Below are 14,606 nucleotides of genomic sequence, written 5' to 3' on the forward strand. Positions count from 1 at the left end.
CCCGTTGTGAGGGGTCTGGTATTTCGTAAAGGTAGTGGAGGGCAGGGTTGCCCGAAAGCGGGGTGTGTGGAGATATGCAGTTGGGTTTAGCATATATTTCCCTGGCCTCCCTCCATCCTCTAATGATTGTCTTCATGGGGATAGTCAGGGAATTGGGGGCTTTAGGTCCCCTGTACACTAGATTGGTCAAGGCTGTGTATGAGCCCAAAATGACTGCCTCAAGTCTCGCTGCAGGATTTTGTCTGAGTTGGGAGAACCACCAGCGCACCATGACCAATACGGCGGCCCAGTAATATAACAAAAAATTGGGGAGGGCCAGGCCTCCTCCCGACAAGAGAAGGTATAGTACCCACTTTGCCACTCTAGGGGGGCCTCCCAGCCCAGATAAACGAAGTCAGAATCCCCTCCAGACGTCTGAAAAATGATCTAGGTATGTGAGAGTGGGTGTTGCGGAAGACGTATAAAAATTTAGGAACAAACACCATTTTGAGCAAGTTAGCTCCCACGGGGGGTGAGCGGAAGGGTGCGCCAGGCTGTGCATTTTACTGTAAGCTGGGAGAGGAGAGGCTGCACATTCTTTTCTATAAATTTGTGTGTGGTGTTGCTAATTTTGATGCCTAAATAGGTCAATTCGCCCACCCATTGGAGTGGGGTACCGGTGTCCGCCCTGGGAAGCGAGAGGTGATGCGGGAATAAGACTGACTTGCCCCAGTTTATGCAGATGCCTGAGAATTGGACAAAGTCTTCAAATAGGTCCTGAAAAAAAATCTGTTTACTTCCACCAATTTAAGGTTTACATTGATGGCAGTGGGGGTTTTCTTTTACCCCAGAAATACTTTAATAGAGGGCCAATGAGACATTAGGGGTCTCTATAAGACCCCTAATGTCTCATTAAAGAGAATATATCACAAAAATGTTTTGTTCCATATGCAATATATAAAAAAGCTTTAGCAGGAAACAAAGTGTCAAAAAATAAACCAGCCACCCAAGCGCTTGTGTACTTTAAAATTAACTGTAGTGTATTTTTTACAAAATAATAGCGCTTGATAAAATGTTGTGCAAATATTGTGTGACTTAAAATATTGTAACTACCACTATTTTATTATCCAGGGTGCCTGCTTTCAGAAAATATATATTTATATAATAAACTGATTTTTAACTTTTAAATATTTTTTTAAATGTGAGCAAAAAAAAAAAATCAAAAATGTCTCTGGCTGCAAAAGGGTTTAAAATATTCCCTGCCAGACATGTGTACATGAAAGCTGAACATGTTGCCACTTGCACTTTTATTGTGCTAACCGAGAGGTTTTGGTCTGCCGCTTTTGCAAGTATTCTAGCACTGGGAGTTCAAGCTTCTGTGGTTCATAAGGGGACCAAGACTATAACCCTTTACTTTTTCATAACTTACTTTAGTGACCTCTTTGAAACTTGACATGAAGCCAAGGTTCACATTGCTGTAGGTTAGAAATCGAGTTCAGCTGAACTCGCACGATTTCAAACCGGCAATGCAGTCCGACTTCAGGGGTGATTTGACAGACATATGTGCAGGTTCCTTCTGAGATGTCTATTGAAATTGCCCCAAAACTATTATAGGAACTACTTTTGGGAATTTGGACGGTGCCATTTGGACAGTTAAATTGCATGCACATCGGCCCAATGTGAACGTGGGCGAAACTAAAGACCATTTCATCAGTTAATCCTTTTTGCTCCAATAGCTGACATTCAGAAAACAATCTGCTTGCTTGAGAGCTTGAACCTTTGGATGAAAAACTGGACTCAATGTACAAGAAAGCATTCATGGGGAAACTTTGCTCAGCCTGCAAAGGTAGCTGAACCATAATCATTCCAACCAAACTGATTCTATAAGAATTGCTCTGACTCTGTCCTTTTTATTTTTTGGATTACCCTTACCTTTTAAGATGGACTTAGCATTTAAGGTTAAAGCCAGTGGAAATGACCAGGACTGGGACAACACATCTAGTTCTAGGATTTTGCCCTTGAAAAAATCTTGTTTCATTTCAAGTTCTCTTTTGTACAGTCAAATAGATCAATCTATAGTTCCCCATCTATCTGGTACCTGCTAGCACTGCTGAGAGGGATAGCAGATGTTCTCTCTCATACAGTGGTGGGATATTTTTTTTGATAAAGCCACCAGTTGGAGCACTTTTCCCCTTGCTAACTGAGGTGGCATCCATTGTCTATTCCTTACGGAAGGAATTACTAAAATTGCATTATTTACCCCCTCACTTACTTCATATTTGAGGATTTCTTCCTCAGGCCAATTTTCTTATTAGTCCTGGGCAACTGTCCCAGTCTGTGTGACCGCCCCATCACTACGCTCTGGCATCTGTCAAGATTCTCTCTGAGTCAATTGTATGCCCCAATCTTCCTTGCATACATTTTGTTGTATCTAAATATTGTTGATCTGTTCTGGTAAGCATACAGAATTGTCTGGCAACTCCTGCTCTCTGGTCCAGCTTGCCAGCATGAGATTTTGCAGTGGTCTGGAGTGGAACTGTGCCCATTGCACCAATGGAATTTAAGAGGTCATAAGGCCAATCACCCTTAATCGGGCAATACAGACACAATGCTTCTACAAATGTTATTGCTTGCTTGTTTCATGATTTTTTTCCTGTGGTAGGAAAGGTTTCTGGTTTATTGAGCCTACTATAGGGAACTATAGAGCCCCTCTTCTTCCTCGGTGGAATGAGCGATTCTGCTAGAATCTTTTTTTTATATATCTTTACAAGGTATTGTACAGTAGAACACATACAATGTGATAAATAAATAAATATAACAGACAGTGCACAGAGCTAGAGCAAGAATACAGCTCAGTGTCTGGCATCACATTGATTGGCCAATATCACAGCATAACAACATTTCAATAACAATAATCTAAAGACATCATCCTTTAGAATAAGTCATGCAGCATAAATTGATGAAATAGAGTTATCTTCAACCTCACTGCATGTACTATTCCTGAATCAAAGATAAGTAAGAGGTCAAAAGGTATAAAATAGAAAGGAAAATAATCCTAGAAAAAAATTGGGGCTGTGAAGCACATCTCCTGGGAAGTTCTGCCACATGTTCCAAGAGGCAGAGCCAGAGTTCTAGGCAAAGTTCCAGGAAGTAAAGGGTGATGGATTCATCTGCCCTTAGTGAAAATGGCCACTTTGATAAGAATGGGGGGGGGGGGGGGGGAGGATAAGGTATGTGAAGCGTAAAAAGCATGTAATCTATATGTATATGTGTGTAGATTTCCATTAAGCATTTCCAAAGGTGTCTGTTGTCATTTTTATATTAAGGGTGAAGTTCCAATTTAGGTTAGGGATTATAGATGAAGCTGTACTATTTATCTGACCCCTGGATACAGCAGGCTCCCTCAATCTGTGTATTTTCAGTTTCTATATTTAAAAGTGGAACCTAAGGCACCGATACCTTTTCAATGGTCCCCCAGCGCATGCACAGTCATCTGACACACAGGCCGGCCACATATGCAGCTTAGCTTACATGCTGGGGTTCTCTGTGATCAGGTAGGTGGGTGTAGCTTATTGCAGAAAGACATTGCATGTCCTTTTTGTATTTAAAAAAACTGCCTGCTCACAGCGAGTTCCACTTTAATTAGATAAGAAGATGGACAAATAAGAAAAATATACATCTGGTGGGGACCCTGATGCTAGGAAGGGTTCTGATGGAGACTGATGAGAAGGCAAAGACTGAATTTATTTTTGTTAGACCATTATTAATGGTTCAAGTTTATTAGGAATTTATGTGTTTTGTTTCTCCCTTGTTCTGAAACATATCATGGGGCTTATAAAAACAAACAATAAAAAATTATTATTTATCTATTTCATTCATTTATAAAAAAAATGGCCTGTGAGTATTTCTTAAATATACAATGTGATCCCCATACAGGAAAGTTTGGAGACTCCTGCTCTAATTGCACATACTGCTCCATGTCATATGCTCCAGAATTCCTTCCTGCACCTGCCATACTCTGATACTTCTCTCCTGCACATGCTGGCATCTATCATACTTCTGACAATACTTTCCTTCACATTCTGGTACCTATCATACACTTTTTCTTTAGTTTGCCAAAAGTTAGTGAAACCGGAGCTGTCTCCTTATTGCTGCAAGCCCTTCAATAATCTCCTGCACATAGGGGCACCTATCATACCCCTAACTCATTTCTCTCTTGCTCCACATACTGATTCCGTCACACCCACTGTCAGACCTCTCCAGCATATACTGTAGAATATGCTAATGGCACTGTATTATTTTCTCTTTTTGTGTTGGATGTTAAAATCCAAAACGATGGATACAGGGTCTTGTTGGCAATTCTGTGGGGTCTTATCTCTGATCAAGTGCCCCCTATCCATTTGTGCCACTTCCGCTATTTTCTCTTTTACAAATCCCTTATCGTATCCTTTCTAGAGCTGCACAATTTATTGTCAAGAATAGTTATCGCAATCTTGACTAAAGTGTTTCACAATTCTTTCTATGCAAAGAATTCTCTCTGCTCTTCTGAAGCCACAGCCAGCAAAAGAAAGGAAGAGGAAAAAGTGGGCAGTCTGCCAAGAATCAAAACATTCTTTATCAGTTGCACATAAGTATAAACATTGTAATAATTTGTCAATGGAATAGACTCTGTGAGTAAGTGAAAAAAGTTTAACCAGTTAAAGTGGAGTTCCACCTCAAAAAAAATAAAATGATTACTGTGCGTTATAAAAAAAAAAAAAAAAAAAAAACATTTTTCCTTTTACTCACCTCTAAATGCCTGTTTCATTCAGACTTGCACTTTATTATAGACCTTGATTATCCCTTTTGAGACTCCCTCTGTTATTGTTTGCATTTGCACTTTACTCCACTTTAGGTACTTATTTTAGAGTCCACAACGCAGCACCATAATTACTAATTTAACCCTCTCATCTGCCCAGGATCAGCTGATCAGGTACCTGCTGCAGTGGGTCTCCAGCTTAGTTATTAGCTGACAACACAGGCCTACCACCCATATACCGTACACACCATTGCTGCATAAACTGAGATTAACCAGCTGGCTGAAATTTATGTATTACAAGCATAATGGTCATCATACACCTGACCATAAAATCTTTGTTTGATCAACTTTAGATGTGCAAAAAACATATTAAGGCTGGGTTCACACCGCTGCGGCAGCGAGAACCGGATGTGATTCGCACCGCACTGCAGTGCAAATCACATCCGATCTCTGTGCGATGCAAGTTCAGCCATACAGATAGTATGGCTGAATTCGCATCGCACCCGCCGCAAACTCGCACCGCATGGGTGTTCACACCATGCGATCCGATTCCTGTCCGAGTTTGCAGATCGCACTGCGATATGCGAACTGATCTGGGGGTGTCATTATTATTTCACTGACACTCCCAGCAGTCCGCATAGGGCAGTGTGAACTGCCGGCGGGAGGCATGCGATGCGGGAAAACGCAGCGGATTCGCAGCGTTCCCGCATCGCTTCAGTGTGAACCCAGCCTAATACGAGGGCCTAGCTAATATATCCATTTAACATGCATCCAATCAGGCAGGATCTTTTCCTACACAGTTATTCTTAAATCTAAAGGAGATTGTAATATCAGTTTGTAACAGGTGTGGTAAACTTTAGAGATCAATGATGAGCCCAACCTGTAATCTTAGGTGCTGAACATCCTCCTGGCACTCTTCTTCTTGCCAGTGGTTCTCCAGATATTCTTTAACATTGTCTTGAATGTAAGGGAACAAAATTTCCTGTTTTACAAAACAATCCAATTAATAACTGAGGTGTGCATACAGTCAAAAAAACAACAAAAAAATATTAATCAACAGTCCTTGACATTTTATTAATAATACATGACTTATATACACATGTAAAATTAGAATTAGAGTTCATTCATTTCCAAAATACTTTTCTATAGGTAAATTCAGAACAATAGAAGATTCTTTTTAATCTAATGCATATTACCATGTTTGTGCCTCTGTATAAGCCAGTCAGCGTATGGCGGGGTTGCCCCAAAGGCCTTGGCTTTCTTTGTGTAAATACAATGGCTAGGACTAGGGAATTTATATGCTAAGTAAAGAAAAAGGCCCAAGGGATCCTTTATATTCAATGGCTCCCAATCCTCAGGAACATTCTTAAACCATATTATTTTACAAGGTTTGCATACTAATTTAACGGCCTTGTGGGAGCCCAAATCATAGGCTAATTTTAATGTACCTTCAAAACAAAGCAAACAATTAGGTTTTCCATGTTTGTAAATTCAACTGCAAATGTACAATTAAACCAAAACCAGAGGGAATCAAAACGTACAAGTATGTTTGCCAGCATTGGATAAGAAATAATTGCTTTATTACCAGGAGATCTTTTATACATGTTGGAGTAATAAAAGTCTGATGTATGATCTTATGCCTGCTTTCACTAAAAACAATTTTGGGGTCTTCACATGTTCAGCCCACTGTTAAATCACATGAGGTCAACGGGTCATCTATTTATCACTACGAATATTGGTAATACAATTCCATCCCATTGTAAGTGGAAGTCATTTACATGAGACAGATGGTGGTTGTGTCTTCTTGCTCATACACGCCCCCCCTTTGTTACTATTTTGTAACTAAAAGGCTGCATTTCAATAAAGGCAAAACAGAAAGTCACACCAAGCTTAAAAAACAAATATGGGGTAATTTAATTCGTGACACTTTTCTGGAGGTGTGTATGTAGTCGGAGGTACATGAATATGTCCCAAGTGCCATCATTTGTCACAGTATCACGAGACAGATTTATAAAAAAACATCTATGACACACCTTGTGAATTTCAGGGACTATGTTCAATGACATTACACACTCAATCCAATACCTACATTTCCATCGGGTCTGGACAGCACTTTATTATCTATGGTGCCTGGAGTGACAAAAGATGTTCTAAAGAAACTTTACAAAAGAAGAAAACAGCAGCCCCAACTGCAAATTTAGTAAATGTTTGGCCTAGAATGTGGTGTTAGGTTGGCATAGACAGTTCAAATCCTGCTGAACCAGCCGAGATTGGAACCAAGTGTGGGCAGGCTGAATGTACCAAGTTGATCGATTGGCCTGTTAGAACTGTCTGATTTGATGGGGGGATTGTGCAGTTTTCACCGTCTATGACCTGCCTTATATTTAGGACTAAACATATAGGAAAGGGATAAATTCACCTTAAAAAAAAAAAAATAAGAGCATATTTTTTTGCAGGTAAAAAAAAAAAAAAATATGCATTTTTTTTGTTAGGAACATGTAAAGCATTGCACCTACCATAAGCATATTGTGGGTGTAATGCCATGGTCCTGCACCCTCAATATGAGCAAGCAGCTACTGAATGGCAGAGAGAGAGAGAGGGAGAGGGAGAGGGAGAGGGAGAGGGAGAGGGAGAGGGAGAGAGGGAGAGAGAGAGAGATCAATGGGCTGTGAATTGTCATGTGACTTTATGTGTCCAAAGTCGCATGACAAGTTGCACTAGTGGAAACGGAGCCTTACTGTCTTCAGCTTCAAAGATAACCTTAAGACCCCTTTCACACTGGGGCGTTTTTCAGACACTTTAGCGTTAAAAAAAAGCGCCTGTAAAGCACTTGAAAGAAGCTGCAACTGCAATCCCAATGTAAAAGCCCGAGTGCTTTCACACTGAGATCTCTTTCACACTGCAGCGTTTTTCAAGCGCTTTAGCGTTAAAAAAAGCGGCTGAAAGAAGCCGCAACTGCAATCCCAATGTAAAAGCCCAAGTGCTTTCACACTGAGGCGGTGCGCTGGCAGGGCGCCAAAAAAAGTCCTGCAAGCAGCTTCTTTGCAGCGCTTTTGGAGCGGTGAATACAACGCTCCTAAAGTGCCCCTTCCCATTGAAATCAATGGGAAGCGCCTGTAAAACCCGAAAAGCGCTATTGGCAGCAGCGTTTTGTGGGCGCTTTTAACCCTTTATTTGGCCACTAGCAGGGGTTAAAAGCGTCCCAATAACGCTCGAAAAATGCTGGTAAAGAGCTGCTAGTTTAAGCGGCGCTTTACGAGCGTTTTTCAGGCGCTGACATTGTGAAAAGGCTCTTAAAGCACTTGGGCTTTCACATTGGTATTGCAGATGAGGCTTCTTTCAAGCGCTTTTTTTAACGCTAAAGCGCCTGAAAAACACCCTGGTGTGAAAGGGGTCATACTGAGGAAGGAAAAAGGAGATATTGCTGACCTTTTTTCTAAAAATTTATATACTTTTCTTTTCAAGATAAAAGAAGATTCTGCTTCATGGTGGCAGGATCTGTGCATAATTTCAGATCCATGGGAACAAAAGCTAACTTACACAGTAGCTGAGCGACTTTCAGTCTAGCCCTGTGGCTCTGAGCTCCTGGATATTCATTCCACCTGGGATACTGTCAGTATGGAGTATGTATATGCTCACAATATTTAAATGGGATTCCCTTCAATGCTCCAGTTTCAACCCACAATCTGAAACTCATACTACTATGTTAATTGGCTGCTTTTCAGTTTATAGTGGAGTTCCAACCAAAAATGGAACATCCACTTTTTGGAATCCCCCCCCTTCCGGTGTCACATTTGGCACCTTTCGGGGAGAGGAGGGAGCAGATACCTGTCTAATACAGATATTTGCTCCCACTTCCTGGCATAGATCACTGCTGCATTCACGATGACCTACGCCACTTCCGGCACCTACTCAGGCCTTCCCCACTGTCTTCTGGGAGACAGAAGACAGCAGGGACCAGTGAGGATGTGCAGCAGGGAACCAGGAAGTGAAGCTGCATGGCTTCACTTCCTGATTCCCTCACAGAGGATGGCGGCAGCAGCAGCCAAGAGCCGATGGACAGATCGGCTTCAGCTGCCGGCATCGCGGGCTCCCTGGACAGGTGAGTGTCCATATATTAAAAGTCAGCAGCTGCAGTATTTGGAGCTGCTGGCTTTTAATATTTTTTCTTTAGGCGGACCTCCACTTTAACTTCATTATGTGAGATTCAATGGCGGGCAGGTCATTAGGGGTGCACATTCACTGCCACCCCCCCCCCCCCCCCATCCACACTGATCTTCCTCCCGGCCAATTAGGAAGCAGGTCTTGAGTCCCGCCCCCGATTGCCTGAAAGGACAGGCGATCCTATTGGACGTGTAGGACGACGAAAAGCATGGCGGAGGCCGCAGTGATGCAGGAGCCCACCTGCAACCTAGATGGGGCAAGTGCCAGGTTGAATGACTGACCGACTGGGGGGTGCGGGTGATCCGACTGCCCAATCTACCCAGAACCTTGTGTAAAAACAAGAGATGGTCACACACAAAAAATAGTCTCCTGTGTCTGTGGGGGTCAATTCAATTAATGTTTATGGCATGAGATAATGGTATCACGTGACCTATTTGCAGACCCAATTAAAAAAATTTTTTATGTATTTCATGGTACAGGCATTTAATATGATAGGAATATACAATAACTATCAGGGGGATCTGCATTGTCAAGTAACTGAAAAGAAAACAATGTATCAGTGTGAAAATGTTATGTTGTTTGCTCAGGAATAAAAATCATTTGTAACATTAAACCAGTGGGAGATTATTCTGTTTAACCACTTCACTACCAGGTCAATCTTCAGCTTTCAGCGATGTCCCACTTTGAAGGACAAATACGAAGTCATGTAACACTATACAAATATGACATTTTTATCATTTTTTTGAGACAAACAGAGCTTTCTTTTGGTGGTATTTAATCACCACTGGATTTTTTTATTTTTTGCTAAACAAATGAAAAAAAGGCCAAAAAATTGTGAAAAATAAAATGTTTTTCGTGCTTCCGTTATTAAATTTTGCACATTTTTCTTCTTTACTGATGGGCTAATGAGGCTCCACTAATAATCAGGGCACTGGTGATCAGTCCCAATGTGTCCTGTCAGCCAAGCCACTAATCACCTCTTTTTTCCTTACACAATGACACTTTGTTTACATGTAATCAGCTGTGTTTGGACACAGCTGACCACAAGGTAAAGGGCCATTGTAATTGGCCCTTTTCCTCGATCTGTGATCAGCTGTGTCCAAAGGAAACATTGATCACAGAGTGTACCCAAGGGGGTGCGGGAAATGTGTTCTGGGAGGATGTCCATGGATGTCCTCCCAAAACAAAAGAGCTGAACTGTAGCCATCTTTCAGCTATGAGCCAGTAATGAAGTGGTTAAGGCCCCTTTTATACAGGTCAGATTCCATTCTGATCAGCAGGAGACCAAACCAGATCTCCTGCTGATCAGAGAAGAGTGGGCAGATGACACATCCATGTCCGCTCAGTTTCTGCAGAGCGCACACAGACAGAGCCTGCTCTGCTCTATGGGCCTCAAAGAGTAAACGGACTCCGATGTCCATTTACACCTGACTGCCCTCCAATCAGATTCAAATAAATGGAAGGGGACAGATCCCCTTCATTTATTTATTTTTTGAGGACTGGATCGGGCCTAGGGTTGCACCTTGATAGTCTGGGTTTTGAATCATGTGTCCCGGTTTCAGTCCACCTGAAATCCGAACCCATTATTCAGACAGGAATGTGGCTTGGAACAGGGCTTGACAGGAGGGTTAGGGGGCACTATGTGTGCCACATTACTATTCTCTTTGGAGTGCCCAAAAGGTGTCCAGGTCTGTTGAAATCCTATAGTGTACACTAAAACAACAAAAAATGTTTGTACTGTGCGCCGCTAAAATGTTCAGGTTTGGCTTAAAGATAAAGTGGCAACCTAAGTGCTAGATATACTAGCCAATTTAGATACACTAACAAATTTACTCCAGATCACACTTTATAACAGTTACAACAAACAGTTTTGTTCCTTTTGGGATAAAGGTTTTACATAAAGGTTGATTCATTGTAAGCACTCCTGTCAGTAGTAAATGGTTTGTCTCAACACTCTAACTGGTACATCTGTTGGACAGCTTGTTCTGCTGAAATGCAACAGATTTCATGGCTGGATCACCAGGTAAATATAAAAGAAAGAAGAAAACAGATGGAAAAAATAAAAAGATAGACAAAGAAATCTCCCCTCAGAAAATTGGGACTTTTTAGGCTCAATGAATGTGTAAAGGTCAGGCATAATAGTATTAAATATATTGTATTTATTGGTATTACAATGGTGTTTCAAAGAAATTAACAGTATAAAACATGCATAAAGAAGACATGAAAAATGTGGTCTGTGGCCACAAGGCAAAAAACACTAAATGCGAGTACAACTGTTTTATATAAACTAATCGCCAACACGTTTCAGAGTTTTTAAAGCTCCTTCTTCAGGGAAGGTTTTAACAATCATAGTACATATGGTCTATAAAACAAAACATTCATTAGAGCATCTATCATCATTCACATATGCATGACATGGCCTGGGTGGGACAAGGATAAGGGTACTTACAATGCCTTGACGAAAATTGTCAACACACAGCCAACAATGGGATAAAAAAAGTGGAAGTCAGTCAATGAAAGGTGGTGAGTATATGAAGCAAAGGAAAAAAGACAGAAAGGCCTGCCCAGCCTTCAGGGCAAATCAAGGAGGGTGTGCTGGGATCACCTGGCATGAACAAAGAGGGAAAGGGGCATATATAAGGTTCTATATGAATCTAAAAGTAAAAAAAAGGAGAAAAAAAAGGCTATATAGGATTGATGTTTCCTAAGGATCTCTTTAAAATATCTAAATGCTCTTTAGCTTTAAAGAGGAAGTAAACCCTGATGGGTTTACTTCCTCTTTTTTTCCCTGCAAAGGTAAAGCATAATGGACTACTATGCATCGCATAGTAGCTCATTATGTGTCACTTACCTGACACAGGAGCCAGCGAAGTCACCGCTGTCCCCTGTAGTCCGCCGCATCCATCTTGCTGGTGGCGTCTCGCAGCTCCGACGAATGACAGCGGCGAAGCCGCGATGACGTCACTCCCGCGCATGCGCACGGGAGTCGCGTCTCGCAGCTCCGCCGCTGCCATTCGGCGAAGCCGCGATGACGTCACTCCCGCGCATGCGCACGGGAGTCGACAAATTAGGCAGATCCATTCTTGGACTTGCCGCATTTAGTGCGCCTGCGCGCCGCTGTCTACGGCGCATGCGCCGTAGACAGCGGTGCCCATTTTCGGGCAAATATCTCCTAAACCATATAGGTTTAGGAGATATTGCTTGGACCTACAGGTAAGCCTTAATCTAGGCTTACCTGTAGGTCAAAGTGGTTTGAAAGGGTTTACTTCCTCTTTAATAGCTAATTTTATTTACCACGTAGCCTCCCTGGCGGTCTGATTATGTCAGACTTTTTAATCTCAAAGCGGTACAATTGTTTTGCATATAAATTTGGCATTTTATATTGTAGGTAGAGGTCGACTGATATGGGTTTTAGAAATCACGGCGGCCGATGGCCGATATATGATGCCGATTTTTTTGGGTGGATATGTTAGGCCGATTCCCCCCCCCATCTCATAAAACCTAACAGACACCTTTCACATTGGGACGTTTTTCAGGTGCTTTTGGGCTAAAAATAGCACCTGTAAAGTAGCTGCAAAACGGCTCCTCTGCAGTCTTTGTGAAAGCCCGAGTGCTTTCACACTGAGACGATGCACTGGCAGGATGTTAAAAAAAATCCTGCAGGCAGCACGTTTGGAGTGGTGTATGCCGCTCCTCCACCACTCCTGCCCATTGATATGAATGGGCACCACTGCCGAAGCGCATGCAATGCGATTTGGCAGCGGCGCTTCACAGGCACATTTAACCTCTTCCTCGGCCGCTAGCTGGGTTATATGCGCCCCACTAGCAGCCGAAAAGCACTGCTAAAATGACGGTAAAACGCTGCTAAAACTAGCAGCGTTTTACTGTCAACGCCTGCCCGCTCCAGTGTGAAAGCAGCCTTAATAAGTGATACAGAAAATTTCTTACATTTAAACATTTATTAAAGCGGGAGTCCGCCGGGACTCCGCATTTTTTTTTTTTTTTTAAAAGCCAGCAGCTACAAATACTGCAGCTGCTGACTTTTAAAATAGTGACACTTACCTGTCCAGCGCGCCCGCGATGTCGGCGCCCAAAGCCGATTTCTAGATCGTCTCTCGGGTGCTGCCGCCGCCATCTTGGGTATGGAAATCAGGAAGTGGAGCCTTTCGGCTTCATTTCCCGGTTCCCTACTGCGCATGCGCGAGCCGCGCAATGAGGATGGACCCGCTGCCTCTGGGATCTGTGTGTTTCCCAGCAGGCAGCGGGGGACTTTCGGAAAGGGGCGTAATCTACGCCCCTTTCCGCAGAGCTCTATCCAGGAAGTGGATGCAGATACCTGTACTGTACAGGTACCTGCACCCCCCTCCCCCCTGAAAGGTGCCAATTGTGGCGCTGGAGGGGGGGAGGGTTCCAATCAGCGGAAGGTCCATTTTAGGGTGGACCTCCGCTTTAAACAAAACAAACCTCCAATCAGTTTACTTGTAAACTATAACTAAAAAACTATATATTAAATAAAAACAGGTAATCAAAACTTTTGGCCTAAAAAAAAAAAACGAAACTTTACTGTTTTAGGTTTTTTTTTTTTTTTTTTTAAATCATTAGTGTATTTTTTCCCAAAAGACTGCGTTTGAAAGACAAATGCCGTGTGACATAAAATATTGCAACAACTGCTATTGTATTCCCTCGGATCTCTGCTAAAAAAATATATATAATTTTTGGGGGTTCTATGTGATTTTCTGGCAGAAAATACAGGATTTTTACTTGTAAGCAACAAGTGTCAGAAAAGATTTAGTCTTTAAATGGTTAAACTGAGAACTCTACACACAGAGCTCAGATCATTCAGAAGTGTAAACTTGTATCTCTTTGCTCTTTTCTTGGCAGCCTGCCCAGAGAGGAGGAAAGTTACTTCACTGAAGACTCAGGCAACTTGCATTAACTTCTATTACAGAAGTCATTTGCAAGTCGCTCTGTAGTTATAATCGGCCTTTTTTCAGCACAATCGGCACATATATCGGTCGACCTCTAATTGTAGGCCTGTAATTCTTAGCAATAACGCACTTAGATCCGTACAAGAGTCTAACGGACATCCCGATAAAGTTTGAAACACAAAATCATAAATTATAATATAATAAACAACTATAAAAAATAATAATAATGAAATTATTTTCCCCATAAATCACTATCGCTCAATTCTGCAATTTATTATCGCTGTTTTCTAGCTGATCTAAAACCGATTTTGATGTTGAAGGACACTTTTTGGTTGCTATGGACAATCTCAAGTTTCCAGGCAGAAAGAACAGTATATATCATATAAAACTAAATGCAGGGCACTGGGCAAATATTAGGGACAAAAGGGAGGTGAAATGATTTGATATAGTAATGTAATCTGTAAGATTACAGTGTACTGTATGTGTTATGTTTTTTTGTACTTTTTGAATTTGCTTTTGGTACTGAAATGTAACCCCGAGCCACACTCTGGAATACCACCAGGGAGGTTAATATATGGTTTTGTATTACTCTTTTAGATTCATATAGCACCTTACTTATGAGATGTATGCCCTTTTCCCTCTTTGTCCATGCCTGGTGTTCCCAGTGCACCCCCCTTGATTCACCCTGAAGGCTGGGGAAGACTTTCTGTCTTTTCCCTTTGCTTCACATACTCACC

General features: G+C 41.9%; 1 protein-coding gene across 2 annotated transcripts in view; it reads right to left on the bottom strand.

Annotated features, from left to right (window-relative positions):
* The window catches only part of ENOPH1 (enolase-phosphatase 1), a 75,723-nt gene that overhangs the window by 56,413 nt on the left and 4,704 nt on the right, over positions 1–14,606 (bottom strand). For both annotated transcript variants that reach the window (XR_013272253.1, XM_077476164.1), the window contains exon 2: positions 5,658–5,759. Coding sequence is in view for 1 of the 2 variants with exons in the window: in XM_077476164.1 (XP_077332290.1) it covers positions 5,658–5,759 (102 nt within the window). In the remaining variant the exon portion in view is untranslated. The remainder of the gene's footprint in view (positions 1–5,657; positions 5,760–14,606) is intronic.

The sequence above is a fragment of the Lithobates pipiens genome, unplaced genomic scaffold, assembly GCF_037356315.1.
Source record: "Lithobates pipiens isolate NorthernLeopardFrog02 unplaced genomic scaffold, aLitPip1_a1.2 Scaffold_13, whole genome shotgun sequence".
In the NCBI taxonomy this organism is placed as follows: Eukaryota; Metazoa; Chordata; class Amphibia; order Anura; family Ranidae; genus Lithobates; species Lithobates pipiens.